Consider the following 22,359-nt stretch of genomic DNA (forward strand, 5'->3'; position numbering starts at 1 on the left):
GCTATTGCCCTCATCTCACACCATTGGCCACGTTATGTCCCAGGGTTCAGGGGTGGAAAAATATATTCTACTTCTTTCCTGTGAGGAAGACAAGGAGGGGAGGAGAATTTGAGTCAATAATGTCATCTGTTACAATCCCAATATAAGTCTTTTCTTTTCTGGGTAAAACAGTCCTAGTTAATTTAGCTGGATTTTAGATGCAGGTTAAAGATGACCACCGTGATTTCTAGTTCCTTCCCTTCCCTCAAACACATCCAGTTGTGTTGTGGGGTATACAGTCCAAAGAGCAATGTGGACAAGGAGTCTGAAGCTATGGGGCCCACTCTAGAACCTAGCAGCTCTGTGACCTTGGGCGTGTCCTTTATTTATTTATTTATTTATTTATTTATTTATTTATTTATTATTTTTTAAATGTTTATTTTTGAGAAAGAAAGAGAGAGCACGAAAGGAAGAGGGGCAGAGAGAGAGGGAGACACAGAATCTGAAGCAGGCTCCAGGCTCTGAGCTGTCAGCACAGAGCCTGACGTGGGGCTGGAACTCACGAACCATGACATCACGACCTGAGCTGAAGTTGGACGCTTAACCGACTGAGCCACCCAACAGCCCCTGGGTGTGTCCTTTAAATGCCCATCTATGAAATTGGGATTTTCACATCGATTTCACGGGACTTAGGAAGAGAAGCCAACAAATGTGCTTTGTCTACCATAACGAGCCCTATCGGTGTGAGTGCTGATGTCTCTCCGAGTCTGAGGTGGGCCACCAGAGACCCCACCCCCTCTGGGAAACAGGGTGTATATGGAGGTGGGGGGTTGGGAGAGGACTCAGAACAAGAAGGGGAGGGGAGGAGAACTGGCTTCCTGTTGGGACCAAGGGGTTCTCAATAGTCTCCTCTGTTAAAAAGAGAAAGTGGTGAAGTGATTCCTTGGTTCTCCTTCGTTCATTGTTATGTTCCAGGGTTGTAAGAGAGCCTTGTAGTTATACAAAAATACTCCTGAGAAAAGCTACTGCATATGAGCTTGGCTTGGAGGAGAAAAATCTATTTTTGGACTTCAACATGTATCTAAAATTATTAAGAACATCCTCTGTCTGAACATTGGCTCAGTCAGACCCCATTTCTCTTTCTGTGCTTTACTTGTAGGAAAACAGTCATAACGTGAGCCACGGTGTATTGTCTTGGCGGCCGCCCGCTGGCCGTCTTGCAGGTTGACCTTAGGACTTGGTGGGGAATCGGCAGTGGCTGATGTAGTTGGTTTGGTAAACTACTTCCACAAGACCCTTCTCAGGGCCTGGGGGTGGACCTTGAACACAGCCTCACCTGCATGCGGGTGGGGTGTTACTGTCATGGCTTTTCTGACCTTCACCGGGGAGGAGGTATTCCCCATCCACGTGGACAGACGGTGCAGTCTGCAGGGTGCCCAGCAGTCGGGGGTGGCTTTCCACGCAAAGCTTGAGCTACCCAGTGGAACGGGTACTGCTTCCTACCTTTCCACACGGTGACTCCCAGGGCTGCAGGGTTCTAGGATGGGCCCAAACCTTTAGACTCCTTGTTCACCTTGATCTTTTTTTTTTTTTTTAATGTTTATTTTTTGAGAGAGAGAGAGAGAGAGAGCGCGAGCTAGCAGTGGGGGAGGGGCAGAGAGAGAGGAAGACACAGAATCCGAAGCAGGCTCCAGGCTCGGAGCTGTCAGCGCAGAGCCCAACTCGTGGCTTGAACTCATGAGCTGTGAGATCATGACCTGAGCTGAAGTCGGACGCTTAGCCAACGGAGCCATCCAGGCGCCCCTACCTTGCTCTTGATTACAACGCTTCCAAATGTATTTGAAGGAAGGGAAGGAAATAGAAGTCATTGTCACATGTAGCGATTACCTGGGGGAATGTCGGTCTTGGAAAAGAGAACCTGTGGTGTGGGATGGATGGGGGAACAGAGCCGCCACTTCTTGATCTCAAGTTCTGTCTTGAGAGGAGGAGATTATTAAAGGGGATACGACCGGAGCTGGGGGCTAAGCGTTTGGAAGAGATACGTTTCACTTCGGTACAAGAAAGAACTTTTTGGTGGCTACAGCTTACCACCGGGCAGTCTGGATGGCTAGTGGACTCACCGAATGGGAGAATGGGGACCTTTACGCTTTCTGTCCTTTGTGTCTGGGATACAATGTGATTCTGAGCGCATGTTTTGCTGGCGTCACCCGAGGACCATGGGCTCTGCTCCTGCTGAGGCTCCAGAACTTTCTCTGGTGGTTGGGAGCATTGGAAACTATGGCCAGGGCACGGGGCTGGCCACTAGTGGGCGCTTGGGAGTCTACGGGCTGAGGATGAAGGTTGTTCTTCCCAAGACTGTTGGCTTCTTCCCCTTCCTCATTTCTCTATTGCTGGTGGCGTTACTGGTCCAGGAGCCGAGGCACAGGCAGTGGTGACCCCTTCTGGATGTTTTTCAGGAGTCCTGCAGCTGAAAGGCAGACCCACCAGGCGTCCTGCAGGGAGGCAGCCCTCTGTGAGGTGGGGATGATTGTGCCTGGAAGGCAGAGGCCGAGTGGGAATGGAGTGTAGACTCAGTTCCTCCAACTGCATGCACTGGGCGGTCCCTTCTTCTCTGAGCTGCATGGAACCGGAAGCACTTGTTTGGCTGACCGGCGCCGATCATCGGCGATCCCTCCAGCATGATGGTTGCATGTGGCTGTTTAGATGTATGGGGGTGGGGGGGTGGGTGGATGTGCACCGTCTCACAGGTGCTCTCAACTGCTCTTGACCCAGTCATGGTTCGCTTTTTACAGGTGACCATACTGAGGCTCAGAGAGCTTGAGAAACCAACCCCTGTCACCCAGCAGGAATCACAGGAGCTGTAGGGCTTCTGGATCCTGGCCTTTCCTACTCCATTTTGGCGGTCCCTTAAATATACTGTTACCCAGGGAGGGAGATCGGGGCCTAGAAGTGTTCCCTCTGGATTCACTATCCCTTACTGTATATTCATTTGAACCTCTTTTAGATGCTGCCCGGGTTCTTTATTTTTAAATCTCACGCCTGCTCGTTCTGTGACCTTGTGGAGTGGAGATGCCACTGGTCTCCTGGCCCAGCTGGAGGGAAATCTGGCAATGCCCTGTTTGGCCTTTGGGATCACTCTCAGAAGCTAGCTTTTCTGGGGCCGAGATGGAGAGCGTGAACCAGCTCAGGCCCCGTCCTTGCTGTCCAAGATCCGTGGGAGGACAGGGAACCGTGGTGAGGTTTGGAACCTGCAGCCAGAATGAGGGACTTGGGCAGCTGTGGACCCAGACACGAAATCCATGCTAAGCTTGGAATAGCCGAAGACACCGGCAGGTGCAGAAAGTAGTAATATCCACTTTGTAGTTGTGTTATGAGGATTAAGTTATAATATTTATAAAGTGTTTAGAACATTCCTGGCATACAAGAAATGCTTCCATTTGTCACCTGGAATAAATAAACACGGTAGCCTTTGGAGATGCATATCATGATTTGAATATGTAAATGGTGGCCTCACACCCTGAGGCGATGCTTCTGCTGTCAAGGAAGTGAAGAAAAAGATGACATCAAATGACTGTGCTTAAAAGGAAGACGATACCTGTTTAGCCTTCCCACCCCCAAAAAGCGAAAGTCTGGATTTTCTTACGTTATGGACATGATCCCCCTCTTGCAATGTTTTTTGAAAGCTGTGAGGGTAACACACGGGGTCATTTGGAAGGATGGTTGGCTTGTCACAGATCCATCATGTCAAAGTTAGATTGCTAGCTCCCCTCTGCCCAGCAGAATGTGGAATGGAAATTTTCCACCAACTCAGATCCCAAATGCAAACATTTCCAAAGAGGAAAAAAGTAGGTCAGTTGACCTACTTTCCTCTTAAGCTCTTGCTTAAGCTGTTCCAACTAAGAAATAAAGGCATCTTTTTCCTTCTTTCAAAAAAAGGTTGTGAGCTGGCTGTAAAGTCTCAAAAAAGGAAAAAAAAAATTACAAAGAAGAGCAACGCTAATTTTCGCTTTGGGAAAGCGTAGATTGTAAATGGCATTTTCAAGGTCTTAACTCTTTCCTTTCGGCTGTCTGTCGTTCTGTGTTTTTGATTTCGGCCTTTTGTGTCTTGTCTACCTCACACGTCTATTTTGCCTCTTTTGCTGCCATCTTTACTTTCTGATCCACAGGTGGGGTGACTAAAATGGGTGGGCAGGGACAGGGCTAGGGGATCTAGTTGGATTTGAGAGGACTGAATTTTTGTTTTCTTTCTGGATTAAAAAAAAAGCACAGAGTAACAATAAACCATGATTTCTGTTGATGTAATTGATTTAATATTCTTCTGACAGTCCCGTCGTATTTCTGGTGTTCCCAAAAGATCCCTCCTATCTTCCTAACTCTGGGAAGTGCCTATCATAGGTTAGACCCTTCTTCAACTCCAGCAAGCTATTTTGGGACTTTCTTTGCTCCAGGCTCTGTAGTCTATCTAGTTTCTCACCCGTTTCCAGCCCCAAGTTCATCCCAGCCCTGGCACCCACGGCCACTGCTCAGCCCAGAGCATCAGCTGTGCATTTTCCTGAGGGCAGGCGTGGGGTTGAGAAGGAAAATTTAGAGCGAGGGGCACAGCTGCTGTCTTGAAACCACTAACGTCCCCTAACCTGTTGAAGGCCTCAAGGTCAGGATGTGAAGTACATGGTGAAAGGCACAAGGTGCTGACTTTGATTCAGTCTGGTGAACTTTGCAGCACTTAGCTGTCCGGAGACGGAATAAGCTGTCTCTGGGAGTCGCGAGCACCCAGTGCTGGGGTGTGTAAACAGAGGCCAGACAGTCCTTTGGTCAAAACAGCGAGCCTGTGGATTATCCAGTCTGATGGGGATTAGGTCTGATCTCATGACATTTCCCCCCTAACCTGTCCACTGTTAGTTATTCTGTCTCTGCTTACCCGCGAAACAAATAACGGTGGCTTTGGCATTTGCTGGAGAATCAAGTCCAGTCTCAACTACAATAGTAGTTGAGAAGACTTTCTGGAAATGAAGATTCATTAATATTTATGCTTAATTATTAAAAGTTTATTGGACTCAAATTACCTTCTGTCTAGTAATTAAGTTCTTTATGGATTTACATGCCCGAGCATTTGCTTGCAGGTTTCATTTCAAACCAGGATGCTGCTTTTGGGTGTTGTGATTCACACTCCGTCTCACCAGCCTCCAGGGGTGCACAGGGCAGGAGGGTGGCCCCTACCCCTGCGACAGCCTAGAAATGCTTCCTGGAGGAGAACAGCATGGCTTGCATACGCAATCAACGTATGGTTTCTCCTGTAATCGACACAAATGTGCCGCCCCTGCAGACCGTGGGGCATTGCCAACATTTGTGCAGTCGGGATATAGGTGTCAGTGTCCAGAGAAAATGCAGTTCCCTTGCTTTTCTACATTTTCTCCCATATCCTGAACTTCTCATCACCTCCTTTTCCTTTCTGGGTAGTAGGGAAAAAATCAACTCTAGTCCATTTTTGGTTAACTTTGTCCTACTCAGTGGAGTAGTCTTTTTTAGTTAAACTGCCTTTTGGGGGAGACGAGGTCTTTGGGGACCTCTCCCCACCCCCTTGCTTCTCTGCAAGGGGGCATTGGGGTGTTTGGGGCTTCTCTCCAGGGTGAGGAGGTGGTCAGGGCCAGGGCTGCAGGGCAGATGTTCAGACTTCGTCTTGCATGAGGGTGTGTGGCTGAGGCGACCAGAGAGGCAGAAACCTGGGTGTCTGCTTCTGAGCCCTGTATGCTGTATGGGGCTGTGTCCGTCTGGAGCACACCAAAGTCCCGCTTGGATTGGTGGCACCCCCGGAAAGGAGGCACTTTTTTTTTTTTTAAGTTTATTTATTTTGAGAGAGAGCTGGGGGGAGAGAGAGAATCCCAAGCAGGCTCTGCACTGTTAGCACAGAGCCTGACACGGGGCTTGAACTCACGAACAGTGAGATCATGACCTGAGCCGAAACCAAGAGTCAGTGCTTAGCCGACTGAGCCCCCCAGGCGCCCCTGGAGAGGGGGCACTTCACCTTGTACTGGTCCTCAGGTGTGTGCGCACTGGTTGCTATCCACAGGGGTGTGGTTGGTTAGCCTCCCCTGTGGCGTCACGCTGGCTTTGATGTTGTAACAGATCATTTATTAAGTTTTTGCTTTGTGCTGGGCTATGGCAGGTAAGCATGGAACAGCCGGTGTTTCATTTAGTCCTCCCACAACTCTCTGGAAGAACTAGTAATACTGGCCGCGAGGCAGGTGCACAGTGTTTAAAGTATGCTGGCTTCTCGCTCACATTCGTTAATTTATTTAAGCCTTATAACATCGCATGTGTGCTTCCGCTAGCATTAGCCTCGTTTCGCAGACGAGGAAGCTAAGGCACAGAGAACGGAGGCCACGTGCATGAGGCCCACTGTTTGTCAGGGGGGGCAGTGGGGTTCAAACCCCAGTGGTCCATGCTCGGATCTGTGATGCAAAACAGCCTTGTTGCCATTTCAGTTAAGTAACTGCCGTGGGGCATGCAGTACTCAGGGAGCTAGTTCCTGCCCAGTTCAGAATGTCTCCTTGAGCAGGGAGAGATGGCTCTTCCGTTAGGAGACACCAGCGTCTCTGGGTCGTGGGGTGAGCTGTTTCAGCTGCCATGCCTTATTCTTGGCCGAGGCAAGTGTCTGCTGTTTCCTAGGCCTCCCTCCCACAGAATTCCTGAAGGGTGCCCTCCAAGTCTCCTACAGTCTGCAAAGTCCTCACGCAATAAATAGAGCGAAACTGGGAATTGTCAGTGTTTGGAATTATCCAATTACCTGGGCAGGGGCACGAGGAGGCAGGCTCCCTGCGTAAGGCATTTGCATAATTAATTTATTGATTGTTAATATTACGCTGCTGTTGTGTGCTAGGCACATGCTAAGTACAGAGCATGTGGTGGTGAATGAAACTGACAACTTCCCTGCCCTCACAGAACTTACATTCATTTGCAAGTGACAGAAAAAAAAATCAAACTGATAGAATCAAAGAGAGGATTTATTTGCTTATATGACTGAAAAATCCAAAGGTATGTCTAGCTTCAGGCTTTGCTTGATCCAGCTTAGGTTGGCCTGGCCTTTCTCCATCTCTCAGCTCTGTTGCTCTACATGTTGTTTTCATTCCCAAGCAATGCATCAGCCTGTGGTTGCATGCCCGCTTTTGCTGAGTTTGAAATCCAGGAGACACAGGGCATGGTTTTCTCTCAATACTCTGAATACTAGTCCCCATATCCTGCCTTGTTGGGTCTGCTTTGGTCACATGCTCACTCCTGACTCCAGTCCCTATGGTCAGAGGCATGAGACCTCTGATTGGCTAGGCTTGAGTCACATGACCATACCTGGCACGGGAGGGAGTCCATCCCACTGCAACTGCATAGACATGAATGAGAGGGTGTGGCTTTCTAAAAGAAGGTCCACGATCCCTTGCCAGAAGAAGGGCAAGGGTGGGCAAGGTCCTGAGTGGGCAAGACTGATGGATGTCTATCATAGAGAGGAAAAAAAAACCTGTCCTCTGTCCTAGTGAAACTGTCCATCCAGTCAGCAAGACCGGCATGAATCAAATAATAGATTTATGCTTCCAGTTGAAGTTAGTGCTACACAGGATCCTTGGGTAGCCAGGTTGGGAGGTCATTTTGCTGGGTGGTTGCAACCCTCTGTCACCAACAGTGGCATTAGTGATTTGAACCTGGCATGTCAGCTTGGAGCAGGCAGTCATGGGTGTGGGATACTGCCTCTTGTGCATGGCTGTATCTGGAACCAAGAAGCTCATCCGCTGAAACCCTTGTCTCAGCAGTTCGCTATGGTTTAATTTCATTTGGAGGTATAAAAAATGAAGGCATGCGAGCTCCTTTATCACAATCTCTGTGGCTTTAGGACGCTTTAAGAAACTGTTGAGAATGAAGAGCTTAACAATTCCAGCCTCTTTAATGATACCGTCCGGAAAGTATGGCAATAAGAAAGGAAAGTCACAAAAATGAGTGAGAAATAGCTAACCCGTCATGGAGGAGTTGCCGGCCGGTGAGGCGTAGCTATAGTGAAAGCTGTAAGAAATATGCACGTCAGATAAATTGAGACCCATAAAAAGTAAACCCGTCGTGTCTGGCCCTCCTGCATTTCTTTCTTTCCAGAGAGAAACCCTAACAGAGAAATAAAAGGAGCTCATTTGGTTACCCAGGTGCAATTCAGAGCTAATGATTTCAGGGAATGGGCATCGAGGTGGAGGAGGGGCTGGGAACTGAATCCCGGGCCGGCTTTAGAATTTGCTAACATGTGGATTTTTGGGTCCCTTATAGCTGAGCGTCTTTTGAAGCTGTGCCTTCCCTTTCCTGGGGCTGCCACAGTTAGCACCGGTGGGATAAATATTTTGATAGCAACTTGAAGTTGCTGGCAGGTTTGAGAGCATCTGCATGGGATGCAGGGAGATGATTAGGTGAGGCGTCTGGGAGAAGGCACGGGGATGCACGGGGATTCGTGCTCTGTGCAGTAAGAAGGGAGTCGGGAGCTGCTGGCTGCACCTCGCGGGGGTGCTGGGTGCAGACGCCTGCCTGCGATATTAATGGGTATTGGGACAGGGATAGCAAGCCTTGCCTTAAGCCTTGACTTCTTGGCTGGCCATCCTCCCCTCCTGCGTTCCTAGCTTCTCAACCGTCAGGGGGCAGCCGCCCTGGAAGGCTTAGGTTCCCTGACCTTGGCCCTGGCTTTTTCTGCCTAGGCCCAGCAGAGGGCGCTGTAGTTGCCTTTGACGCCCAAAGCCCAGAGGAGCCCTGGACTATTTTGCTCTAACTTTTGTTGTTATTGTCAACGAGAGATCTGTCGGGTCTATCTCCATGTCAGTGGTTCTCAACTTACCAGGGGTGATTGTGCCCCAGGGAAGAGCTGATAGTGTCTAAAGGCATATTTGGTTGTCACAACTGCAAGGTGCTGTTGGCATCTAGCGGGTAGAGGTCAGGGATGCTGTTATACATCCTACGATGCATTCTGCAGACCCGTATCTGGCTCAAAATGTCAACAGTGCCAGGTTGAGAAACCCTGGTCTACCTATAGATTTATGTCTACCTCTCCACCAAGCTTTTTAATTGTTGCTGGAAAGACCTACAAGTGTAACTTCTTGTTTACTTCTTAAAAAAATTTTTTTAAAATGTTTATTTATTTTTGGGAGATAGAGAGGCAGAGTGCAAGCAGGGGAGGGGCAGAGAGAGGGAGAGACACAGAATCCAAAGCAGGCTCCAGGCTCTGAGCTGTCAGCAGAGAGCCGGATGCGGGGCTCAAACTCACCAACCTGTGAGATCATGACCTGAGCCGCTGTCTGACGCCCAACAGACTGAGCCATCCAGGTGCCCCTACTTCTTTTTAGAAATGATCTTACCTCATCAGGACCTCCATTCTGCTAATGCCTGAAAAAAAAACCCTTAAAATTTCCGGTTCCTCTGGTTTAAGAGTCTCTTTCAGCTTACCTCGGTTACTTTCTAGCAACTATTCAACCTTAATTTTAAACTCAAAGTTCTGCTTCTCCCTTCTCACGGGGTCTCTCCAACATCACTCCTTCCCCCCAAGTAGTGTCTGAGTGTAAGGGCAGCTTGTGGCTTGGGAGGAAGCCAAAGAAAGGCCGTGGTTGGTTGCTCATCTCTGGACTTTGTTCTCTGCTTTTAGGGGTCCCCTTCCCTGCGCTGATTATCCCCTAAACTTGACTTGGCTGTACCTTGCCTCTTGCTGGGGCTTCTGAATTTTAACAACTGACATCAATTAGCTGTTAGTGAAGACCATCCACCCCAAAGCCTAAGTTCGGGGGTCACCTTGCCTCTTTTCTGGGCTCTGCTCTTTTTTTTTTTAAGTTGATTTATTTTGAGAGAGGGAGGGACGGAGACAGAGAGAGAGAGAGCGAGCGTGCGTGTGCAAATGGGGGAGGGGCAGAGAGAGAGGGAGAGAGAGGCAATCCCAAGCAGACTCTGCACTGTCAGTGCACAGTCTGACTCTGGGCTGGAGCTCACCAACCCGGAGATCATGACCTGAGCTGAAGTCTGATGCTTAATGGACTGAGCCACCCAGGCGCCCCTGGGCTACACTCTTAATGACGATTATTTTTTCAAAAAACCCTAAGTCCTAAAGGTTCATTTCACTGGCTCCCTCTTCCCTCTCTTGTCCTCACAGTTTATGATCATTATGGAAAGGAACAAGGCTGTCCCTTATTGTTTTATTTTCTTACTCTCCTTTATTTTTCACTCACATTCCCATTCCTCCTCAATAAGCAGCCTCTCTGATAATACTGTGTATCTGTTCAAACGGGTCTTGTATATATATTATATATATATATCACCCGAGGGGGGTTACTCTGCTCTTTATTTTCTTTTTTTCTCATGGTAGCATTGACCTTGGTGCTTTTCTGTGGCTAGTTTTTATGTGAAATTAGTTTGCCTGAACATTTCAAGTGAAACAAGAGCCTGGAGAGTTGTTTTGGACTTTCCAGAGCCTCCTGTTCTATTATTTTTGTGAAGTGCTCACAAACAGGGCGGCTTGCCTCTCCGGAGTAGCTCGGCTCTGTTCCCCTCCCCCGACGTGGGTCTGGACTTTCTCCTTCTTTCTTCTCTTTTGTCCTACTCGGCTCAATTTTTATGCCACTCCCAGTGGTCGGAGGTGGCTCTGGAGGGTGTCACCATGGGCCTCTTGCACTTCCCCAGGATTGCAGAAGGCAAATCCTTCCCAAGTTTTGACTGCTGTTCTTAAGTTAGCCTCCTGCTTTCCAGTGAGTTCCTGTTGACTGCTCTCGGGTCCATTGGTCACTCTTGCTTCTTTCTTCTTCCTGTGGAAACACCTGGTATCGTGAAGGTCTTGTGTTGACTATTTGTTCCCACCACTGTTTGTATGTGGGGTTCATGGGACCGCCTTGCTACCTAGTTCTGTTGTAAACATAGCCCATGGCCTTTTGGTTTCGTCTTTACTTGTCCTGCTTCTTCTTATTTGGGGATTTGGACAGATTGGAAAATGATGTTGCTGCCATCACAGATTCTACCTTGTCCTACCCTGTGCTTAAGTACATTTACCTGAAAGCTGAGGTAAATCATTCTTGTTCTTCACTCTGTCTCACCGAGCATCTGTTACGAGAGCCATGCTGTTCCTGTCTCTGGCCTATTATTTCTAATTGCTGCACAGTATTCCTCAGGGTGAATCTACCTGGTTTTGCTCATCCACTCTGAGTCATGGACACCCTGATTGCCCCCAACTTACCAGCACCACAGATTAGTCTAAGAACCAATTACGTCTCTGGCGCCAGATGCTTATGGACCTGTGTGACGATTTCTTTAGAATATATCTCAGTAATGGAATTGTTGGGCCAGAGCATATATACATGCAGTTAATTTGACTAGGGGTACCAGTGGCTCTCCAGAAGGCTGATCCAGCCCCTATTGCCAGCAGCCAAATGTGAGAGTTGCTCTAGCCCCATGTTCCAGATCCCATACCAGAATGCGGTAGAGGTCCTTGGTCCCCTCCACGATTCACAGGAACTTGGGGAGGCTGGCAGACATGATCATCAGGCTCTTCTGTCTCCAAATACATCATTCTGCCCTAATTGTGGCTCTATTATGTGGGCAAAATTGGGGTATGGGGGGATATTCTACTTTCTCAATATCTGTGGGGTGCAGGAACATGAGTGGGGCCCCTCCCTTTAGTCCTTCACCCCCTCTGTCCCACCCCAGCCCAGGAAAAGCTCTTTCCCATCTGGCAGAGACTTCTCATAGGACCTATCCCATGTCCTCTCTAGAGTAGGTCAGTTAAATTGTGTTCAGACCTCCAAGTATTACTTTAAATACAGAGGAAGTTTCTAGAATGTAAAAATCACTTTTTACCTTTTTGCCAATCCTGGCTTGCAAGACTGTTTACACTCTAGCTCGGCGAGTCTCAAACCTGGCTGCCGGTTGGAATTACCTGAGAAGATTGTAAACATGACTGATGCTTGTTGTTCCCAAAGTGACTGACACAAGACTCAGTCAGAGTGGGCCAGGGTTGAGAACCATGCTCTAGAGACTCAAAACAGCCAACACTGACATTTAAAGCTCATTAGCGATCCTTTTTTTCCTAGGTGATAACCTCCCCATCCCTCAAAGGACATTGACCGACTTTGAATGAATGTCATAGCATAATGTGTGGGGAGGTACAGAGCAATGATATTTAAATACTTAAAATATTCAATGTTGAATATACGTGGTGTGTGCACGTACAGATGTGAAGGGCATGAAGGGAGCTTCAGCAGCGGGACACGACCGATCCTGGAAGCACCTGTGTGCTCGTCCCCAGGGCAGCCCCTGCTCCTTCCACCAGATGTGATCTGTCGCCTGAATATTTTCTCCATCAGCTCTTTGCTTCATTTCTTATTTCTATGTTAATCTCCAAACACTGTAGTGTTTAGCTTTGTGAGCTTTTCCATTTAATATAAACGGAACTATAGTGGTGTTATTTTTTAGTTATTAGCTCGTTTCACGCTTCATTGAAAAAAACTTTTCTCTCATTGCATTTTTCCATCTCCATTGTTTGGAGGTTATACCGCTCTCAGTGCTCGTCTTTCAGTGGTTGGTTTAGAGGATTTAACATTCATATTTCACGTATCCTAAAGTTGATGTATATCGTTACCCTCTTCCTAAACACACAGAATTTTTATTTATTTTTAATGTTTATTTATCTATTTTGAGAGAGAGTGGGCACACGAGAGAGGGCGTGAGTGGGGGAGGGGCGGAGAGAGAGGGAGAGACAGAGGATCCCAAGCCGGCTCTGTGCTGTCAGTGCAGAGCCCAACTCGGGGCTCGATCATGAACCGTGCGATCATGACCTGAGCCGAAATCAAGAGTTGGAAGCTTAACTGACTGAGCCACCCAGCTGCCCCTATTTTTGTTTTTTATTATTTTTTGAAGTTTTTTTTATTTAGGTAATCTGAATACTCAACATGGAGTTTGAACTCACGACCCCAAGATCAGGAGTCGCGTGCTCTTCCGACTGAGCCAGCCAGGTACCCCCTAAACACATAGATTTTTTGAAGTCCAGCATTTCTACTCTCAACTGATCAGATGTTGTCAACATTACAGTTCTATCTTTTTTTAAACCCTCCATTATCCATTATTAGTATTATTTTGTAAGTCAACATATACTTTTAACTTAACCTGCGATATCTGTGCTCATCATGCCTTCTAGCCTCTCAGATGGTCTATCCAGGATCCAATTTCTTCTACCTGAAGTACGTCCTTTAGAATATCCCTAATTGTCAATTTTCTCAACTTTTTTTTTTTCTGAAGATGCCTTTATTTCGTCCTCCTTGAAAGATAGTTTCATTAAACACTGTTATTTTTTTTCTCAGCGCACTGAAAATATTATCCCATTGTCCTCTGGCTTCTACTGTTGCAACTGAGGAGTTAACCAACAGTCTAATTGTTCATTCTTTGTAGACAATCAGTCTTTTTCTCTGGTTGACAAAATGAGACGTTAAGTGGCTTTGTGCAGTTTCCCCATGATGTGTCTGTGATGAATCACTCTTAAATATTGCCTCCTCTCCATTCTCCTCACCGGTCTTCTCTGGGATCCAGATCATACACATGCTAGATCTTTCCGTCCATCTGCTGTGTCTCTTCCTGTCCTGAGACTTAAATTAGGCTTCTCTTAGGTTGCATTTTTATAAATGTGCCATGGACTCGTTCTTCTTAGTCTTCGCTGTGACTCTTCACTCATTTTATCTCTCCTTCTCCCCTTTTACCTCACCACCTCGGCTTACGGCCACGGAATCTACCCAGCCCCCAAGGCCTGCTTCTCATCCCCCTTCGTTGCCTCTTTGAGGCCTGCCCTGACTTTTCTACAGGCCACATTAGTCTCCTCCTTCTTGCGCCTTTCACAGCCCTTACTGTCCTCTGCATGAGATAACATGGTGTAGAGCAAAGAGTACTAGACTTGGAGTCTGAGGACCTGAGTTCAAATTCTGACTCCGCCATTTAATAGCTCTGTGGCCTTGGGGAAGTCCCTTTTCTTGCTGACCCTCAGTGTCCTCAGTTATGAAGTGATGATAATTGGGATGGTAGGAAGACTGAAGGAGATGAGGCCCACTGAGGCCCCAGATGGTGTCCCATGCTGGCTGTGACATGAGGCTTTTCATGTAACCCCCGATGTGTCCTTTTACCCCCCTGCTTCAATATAGAAGCCATTTCTGGCAGACTAGTGGTCTGGGAGCTAGATTCCAGTGCTGTAGCTATGGAAATGTAGCTATGAAGAAATGCTTAGATGAAGGAGCCCTCATTGCATTGAGATCGCTAGCTTGTGTGCCTATAATTCATACCCCCTGAGGCCATTTTTTTATCCTTGAACATTCTCATATTCTTCTTCTGCTTAGGGAACACCAGTCGTTTCTCATTGCCCTCAGAATTAGGTCCAGAATCCTTCTAATGGTCTGGGGAGCGCATGGGAGCTTGGCCCCTGCCGACCTCTGTGTATGTTGTCACCACCCATCTCCTACGTTGGCCTTCCCTCCTGCCATGAAGACTTATGTGCTAATCCCTTTTGCAAAACAGATACTTGCCTCACCCCTCTGTTTTAACCCTTTTGGTCTTAGTCTAACTGTCACTTCTGCCCCTGGCACCAGAGCTGGGTGGGGTGCTTCCCCTGGGTGCTCCCATAGCACCCGTGGCCTTGATCACCACTGGTTACGATGAGCCTTTTCTTAAAAAAAAATAAAAAAATAAAAATAAAATAAAATAAAATAAAATAAAATAAAATAAAGTAAAATAAAATAAAAATTCTGCCAATCTCTACTTCTGTCCAGAGTCAAAACTTCTGGGAGGCAGGAACTGTTTCTCATTCAGTGCTGACTCCCAGGTGCTGAGCATGGGGCTTGGCTCCTAGAGAGTGCTTAATACATACTTATTAAAGGGAGGAAGGAGAGAAATTACAGGAAACGCTACATTTCCCATTGTTGGTGGGTGAGAATTGGCTCAGAAGGGATCTACAGTTGCAGTCTCCAGTGACCATTCCAGAACAGGTGCTGTGGGGCCTCGGCCATGCCCCTCAGCCAGCCCTGGTCACTGGCTGAGGCAGAAAGTTCCCGTGATCCCTGGGGAGCACTGTGCTCGCTCCCCAGTCAGAAGGGGTGAGGTGAAGCTCTCCCTTCTTCCTCAGCCAAGAGGTTGTGGAGTGTTTAGAAGGGGCAGAGGTGGGATGGGTTGGGGTATGGTTAGTGCTTAGGATCAGTACACTTGGCTTAGAGGCCATCCAGGGAGAGAGAGAGGGAGATGGGGAGGGCAGGGTGAACGGGGCAGGAAAATGTGACAGCTTCTCCTTGTAAGTGTCCCTCGGGGCTCCCAGCCACTAATTCTCTTGGGGGTCAGGTTTGCTGTGAAATGGCCAGTGCCATCCTAAACGATGAAGCTGTACTCCTTTTGGTCTTGGGCCCAGATACAATTTTGATTTCTAGGTTAAGTATCCAAGAGCGGGGCAGGTCTCACAGATGTTTACTATTCCAGACACCCGGAAGAGTCTGCGGGGGGAGGGAGGGAGGTGGTGATGGCAGTGCAGGCTGGGGCCCAGGGACCTGAGCAGTCCCCACCAGAAGAAGTCCTCCTCAGCAGCCTCAGTCTGGGGGGATTGGGTGCTTGGGCAGCACAGCCTGGCAGCACGATGACCAAGGCTGCTACCAGCACAAGGTGACATCCAGTCTTGGCACACGAGCAGCACCCTTGGTGTGGCCAGGGCAAACTAGTTACGTGTATTAGACGGCCATTGCGGAGGTGCCTGGTGGCTCAGGCGGTTAAGTGGTTGAGTGTCTGACTCTTCATTTCGGCTCAGCCCGTTCGGTGTGAGATCGAGCCCCGCGTTGTGCTCTACAAGGAGCATGGAGCCTGCTTGGGATTTTCTCTGCCTCTCCCTCTGCCCCTCCCCTGCTTGCATGCATTCTTTTTTTATAAAAAAAAAAATTAGATGGCCATTGTGTTCTCAGGCACTGTGGTAAGCACGTTCACACATTAATTTAATGTAGGCTCGAGCAACCTTATGACATAGATAGTATTAGTGCGACTGCTTAATAGATGAGGACGCCGCCCTGGGTTTCAGAAGCTTAAGTAACCTGCCCAAGGCCACCTGTTGAACAAGTCCCTGAGCTGTGGTTTTAGTCCACGCTCTGGATTACTGCTTTGGACAAGCCCCCCAGCATTCCAGGTCCTTGGGGCACTGACATCAGCTTCTGTGTCAGTGTGGGGCTTCTGGGAAGCAGAAGTGCAAGGGATTTACTGGAAGAAATGCCTATGAAGGATAAAGAGGAGAGGGAGCAGGAGAAGGTGGGGAGTCTTCAGACAGTGGTGCAGGGAGGGAGGGAGCGAGGGAAGGAGGGGCGGTTGGGGGAGGAGCCTGCTACTGGAGCGCAGCTCAGGGCAAGTCTTGCTGGGGCTGATGGGAAACCCCAGAGCAAGGATTGCTCACTCAGAAGTCCTGCACTGGGTGGGCACGGTGGCTCCAGTACCCTTGTGCTCAGTCATAGAAACCTCTGTGCTCTGAGGCAAGGGTGCCCAGTCTTTTTTTTTTTTTTTTTTTGATGTTTATTTTACTTTTGAGAGAGAGAGAGCAGGGGAGGGGCAGAGAGAGAGAGGGACAGAGGACCTGAAGCGGGCTCTGCCCTGACAGCAGAGAGCCCAGTGCAGGGCTCGAACTCACGAACTGTGGGATCATGACCTGGGCTGAAACTAGGAGTTGGACGCTTAACTGACTGAGCCAGCCAGATGCCCCAAGGGCACTCGGTCTTGTACCCTCTGTGCCAGAAGCAGGCTGGGGAGAATATGCTTCAGCGGTGCGTCCTGAGCAGCAGCTGGAGGCTGTCAGTCCAGACACTGTTTGCAGCGGAGTCCGTCCTGAGGGTCCCACAGTTGCCACAGGCTCTATCCTTGAGCCGTTCACCGCCTGTTTCCTAGTGTACTGTAGCCTCTGGGCAGGGTGTTATGAAAGCTCAAAGGTGGGTATCCCGTGCAGCCTCCTGGTGTAGAAGTGATTTCCTGACAGGGTTGAGCAGATTGCGCGCCGAGTAAAGCGAACTTGCCAAGAGGGCTAGTTGTGGGCAGGAGGGACTGAAATGCAGAAACGAGAGCTTGGCCATTTGGGTCCAGACGGGCACCCTTTTCAAATTCTACCACTCAGAGGGACATCTTTTTCTAACTTGCACAAAGGCGGAGTGTAAGTGATCAGCAGCCTGTGCTTCCCAGGAGAGAAGAGACATCCTTCATTGAGGATTTGGGGTCCGCTGGGACAAAGGGGGCTGGGCTGGGGCTGAGGCTTCTGCACAAGGGGGGCTGGAGGTCAGCAGCCAGTAATGGCTCATGAGAGAGTGAGCGAATGAGCCTAGAGAGGTGGGTGAGATGGGGTCCCGGAGCCCAGTGCCTGTCATTGCTGAGCCGGACTCTGCTGGATTTCAGGGGGGCTATTCAAAGGTTTTAGATGGCAGAGAGACATGACATTGTCCTTTTGGTCTTACTGGTCACTTTCGGGCGGTAAAAAGTCGAGTCCTATTCAAGTTTGATTGTTCAGTCTCCTACCCCATGTAACACTTCTCTCCTCTCCCAGTTTCCAGTCTGGGCTGGGCTTTAGCTTGAGGTGTGGGGAATGGGGTTGGGGGTGACATTTGCTGGTCCCTCTTCCTCCTGAGCCGGCTCTACACTGTCTCACTTTCTTCCCCACCCCAGCTACCTTTAGGGTCTAGGTCCTCTGATATTGGGGCAGGGAGGTGGGTGAGGGACTGTGCTGAGTCTTGTGACAGATTCCAGGTGGGCCATTTTGGCCCTCTTTTGGCTGTCACTGCTTCCCTGGCCGAAGGCACTAATGCCCTCCCTGGGGGTAGGGGACAGCCCCAGGGTGCACCCTCCTGCCTACGAGGGGTTTGTGTGCGATTCTTCAGGTGTCCTGTGGCAGAAGGGCTCCCTACTTCCTTCCCTTCCTCTCTCTCTTCCTAATTTCCTACTTCTATAGCCTGGTTGGGGAGAGGGTGGCTCACTTGATTGCCTCTTGATAAGTCCTGGGCAAGGAGGAAAGACGTGGCCCCCATTTGTGTTGGCTGTCTTTAAAAGGGGGACAGGTGACAGTGTGATTGCCTCTATGTCCTCTGCTTTGGGTGCAAGGAAAGTCTGGCCAGATGACCTATAAGTAGGAGAGTGATGGTGGTGTGTGTGTGTGGGGGGAGGGGAACACTACAGGAAAGTGCAATATTGAAAGAGGTACCAGGGTGCAGCGTGAGACAAGTCACAAGTCCCTGGGTCACAGGGATGAACAGCCCAGCTGCCTTCTACCCCGTGGCTATGTCACTGCCGTAAATGATCCCACTGAATGTATGCAGCGGGTGAACAGGTGGGCGTGTGAACAAGACAGTGTGCTCCTCCTCTCCCCCGAAATAACAGAGGACAACAGCAGCCAACATGTCCCTAGTTGTTCTCAATTTATGAAAGGCTTTCATGAACTTTATCTGACTTGAAAGTTGTGAGGTGCCCTCGAAGTGGATGGATTAAGATGATCACTTAAACGTCGAAGGACACCGCAGAAGTTGAGGGGTTGGCTGAACATCCCGTAGCCCGGGTGAAGGCAGGGGTCAGTAGGTAATCTAGGTTTTCTGGCTCCTGCCCTCTTCCCACTGCCCTGCCCTCAGAGGCGGACCCACTGCACGCATGGCTTCCTGTGCTCTATCCAGATGAGCGCAGCTCCCTAAAAGCCCTGCTGGAGATAGCCACTGGCGAATACTCGACTCCAGGGCCAGACCGCCTTTCATACTGTGGTGAAAGCACATTGTGAAGGACTGTAGAAAATTTTGTCCTTTGGGCTGTTTGCCTGGTGTCCGCAGGTGGATGGAGGAAGCCCTCTTTCTTCTTCAGAGGACGTGCTGTGTTCAGGCGCTCATTCACGGGTACAGGAAAGGTAACTGGGGTAGTAATCGTAAGTCCCTCCAGTGTTGTTATCAAAGCAGGACTCTTATTTGTAATTGATAGATGCTATAATCCTGGCTCATTGCTAATTCTTTGCTTACCCAGTTAATCCAAGTTAGTGTGGCATAATTTGGAGGAAAGAATGCTAAACTCAGGTCCTAGTAGGAATTCTGCCCAGACAGCTTGTTCTGGGCCAAGATGAGCCCACTGTGGAATGAGGCAAGTACCTGAGCCCCCCCCGCAGCCTCCCTTCCTGACACCCTTGAAGGAGGATGAGGGGCAGGGATGAGTGGAGGAGAGTGGCAGGGGAAGGTTTGCTGAACCTATGGCCTTTTTTTCCCCCTCTTTTAAACCAGGAATTATTAGCCGAGAAGATGCAGAAGATCTCCTTGAGAACATGACAGAGGGAGCATTTTTGGTCCGGGTCAGTGAGAAAATCTGGGGTTATACCCTATCCTATCGCCTGCAGAAAGGGTTCAAGCACTTTCTTGTGGATGCCTCTGGAGATTTTTACAGCTTCCTGGGAGTGGACCCCAATCGCCATGCGACGCTCACTGATCTCATTGATTTCCACAAGGTATCCCTCGTAGGGGTGCTGGTTGAGAGATGGGACTGGTAGAAACTTGAGCTGAAGGAGAGCCAGGTTGTAGGTGTTCTAAGAGAGGAGGTGGAGAGGGAGCACGCAGCCCCCGAAGGTCTGTAGGATCACAGGAACATGGAACATTGGGGTGGAAGAGAGTACAGTTGTCTAGACAGGCTCTGGGACCTTCTGTTTTTCTCTTTGGCTTACCCCCTGACTGATACAGGCACCTGGTCCCTAGCGTCTTCTTACCTCGAGTAGCTGAGAGCTTCCTACTGTCAACACTTAGGAGCTGGTTGACTCACCTTCAGTCCAAGCCTGCATCTCACCTACAACTCATCCCTAGGATGTCCTGCTTGAGAACATTCTAGGCAGGTCTCTGGCAGCTCTGTAGGGTTAGCTGAAGCCTAGCTGTCAGCCCCGTGGTTTGAGAAGCTTTTCTAGTAGAGTTACAATGTCTCTTGTTCCAACTACAGCTTTACCACTTGGTATGTGTATGACCTTGGGTAGGTTCCTTAGCCCTCCCTGAACCTGAGTTTCCTAACCAGGCATGAGATGAGGCAGTGTACATAACAGTGCTCTGTAACTGGGAAGTGGTATGGAAGTTCTTGTTTTCCAGAACCCTGTCTTGTTATTTGTCCCCTGCTGTAGACCTCTCATTGGGAAAGATGTTGCCTTCCGAACAATATATTTAGACAGCAGCAACTTTTGTGTTGATGTGGCTGTTGGCACGGTGGTAACTGGTAGCTGGGAGAAAGCCTAAGATGGAACTCGATGGCGCAGAAGGGTGGGGGAGGGATTCCGAGAGACAGAGTGGTGGGAGCTCACCATCTCCCTGAGCTTTGCACCTGCGGAAAGGTTCTCAGGGTTACTTGACCATCTCACTGGGTTTTTGCTGTAATAGGGACTCTTGGATTTGCATTGTTTTCTCTTCATGGATGTTCCCAGGGCTCTGAGGACAGCTCCTGACTTGACCTTGTAAGTCAGGCACATAGACAATCACCCGTTTACAAATACCTAGACATTGGCTGGAGAGTACGGCTGGAAAACTGGACTCACCAGGTTGAAGGCAGATTTCTACCTGTGTCGGGAACAGTCTTGTAACAATTCTAGGAAAGAGAGAGCGAGGGCATGTGTGGATGTTGGCACCTTCTCTGTATCCGGCATTGTGCCTGTTGCTGTACATCATGTTCTCACGTAATCTTCATGGCAGCTCTGTGAGGGAGGCATATTTCACAGATCAGGAAACCAAAGCCAGGGAGCTTGGGTAGCTTCCCTAAGTTTTCGTGGCTGGTACCACTAGGTCCAGCAGTTAATCCTCAGGCTGTCTGCCTCTAAAGCTTGTGCCTTTTCCCTCTGTACCACACTGCTTGGTTTCCCCTATCAAATATAATGTGCCTTGAGCAGCGATGAACTTCTTGCCCCTGGAAGTGTTTAGGCAAAGGGAAAAGGTCCGTCTCTCGGAGATGCTATGCTATGGTTCCTGCACAGGAAGGCTTGAACAGTATCTTTGAAGGTCTTTATTCTCTTCCGAATCTGGGGTTGGAGACTGCCAATCCAATTTTGTTTCTTTCACAAAAGGGAGAGCTCATCTATGCCCATGTGCCAATCTGATGGCCAGCGTGTGTAAATTAAAATTTTAATTACACAACTAATTTATGATTACATTCTAAGAAAAATCAGATACAGTACAAGGTGAGATCCTTGTTCTTTAAAGATTTTTTTAAGTTTATTTATTTTGAGAGAGAGAGAGCGCAAGCAGGGAAGGGGCAGAGAGAGAGGGAGAGAGCGAGAATCCAAAGAAGGCCCTGCACCGTCAGCACAGAGCTTGATGCGGGGCTCAAACTGACAAACCATGAGATATGACCTAACCTAAAGTCTGACACTTAACTGACTGAGCCACCCAGACGCCCTGTGCCTTGTTCATTTAATATCCCCACTTCCCCTGGGTGGCTCAGTTGGTTAAGCGGCTGACTTTGGCTCAGGTCATGATCTCACGGTTCGTGGGTTTAAACCCCACGTTGGGGGGGCGCCTCGGTGGCTTGGTCGGTTAAGCGTCCGACTTTGGCTCAGGTCATGATCTCACAGTCCGTGAGTTCGAGCCCCGCGTCGGGCTCTGTGCTGACCGCTCAGAGCCTGGAGCCTGTTTCAGATTCTGTGTCTCCCTCTCTCTCTGCCCCTCCCCTGTTCATGCTGTGTCTCTCTCTGTCTCAAAAATAAATAAACGTTAAAAAAAATTAAAAAAAAAACTGACAAAAAAACCCCCCACGTGGGGCTCTGTGCTGACAGTTCAGAGCTTGGAGCCTGCTTTGGATTCTGCTTCTCTCTCTCTGCCCCTCTCCCACTCACACTTTGTCTCTGTCCCTCAAAAATAAATATTAAAATCCCCACTTCCATCCTCCACCTTGAATTATTAGTTTGCCATGTATCTATCCGAGTATTTCCTGGGTATTAACATAGAAATTTATGTACATAAGGAAATACATAGTTGTGTTAATTTTCACATAAACTGGACAATTCTTTACTTAATAGCTCAGCAATATGATTGTTTTGTTTAACACAATATATCATATGGTATATTTTTTGAAAGCATGGTCCCTGGAAGCAGGCTGCTAAGTTTTAAATCCCAACTTCATTACTGTGTGTGATTGCAGGCAACTACTGATGATTTGATGCTTTAGTTTCCTCCTCAGTAAAATGGGTTTCAAAATAGCACTCGCCTCCTTAGGGTCACTGGCAGGTTTCACTGAGAGAGCACTGTGTAAATTGCCGAAACAGTATACCTGACATTTGTAAGTGATCAGGACGTTGGCTGTTACTGAAACGTTTCTGTTCAGTCCACACACCACATCCTTGTACGTGCCCCATGGTGTTCCGCAATG

At 48.7% G+C, this 22,359-nt stretch overlaps 1 protein-coding gene across 1 annotated transcript in view; it reads left to right on the top strand.

Moving 5' to 3' along the window:
* SH2D4B (SH2 domain containing 4B) overlaps positions 1-22,359 on the top strand; it is a 65,814-nt gene that overhangs the window by 37,712 nt on the left and 5,743 nt on the right. The window contains exon 6 of the mRNA XM_027062436.2: positions 19,254-19,474. Within this exon, the coding sequence (XP_026918237.1) occupies positions 19,254-19,474 (221 nt within the window). The remainder of the gene's footprint in view (positions 1-19,253; positions 19,475-22,359) is intronic.

The sequence above is a fragment of the Acinonyx jubatus genome, chromosome D2 (assembly GCF_027475565.1).
Source record: "Acinonyx jubatus isolate Ajub_Pintada_27869175 chromosome D2, VMU_Ajub_asm_v1.0, whole genome shotgun sequence".
Classification (NCBI taxonomy): Eukaryota; Metazoa; Chordata; class Mammalia; order Carnivora; family Felidae; genus Acinonyx; species Acinonyx jubatus.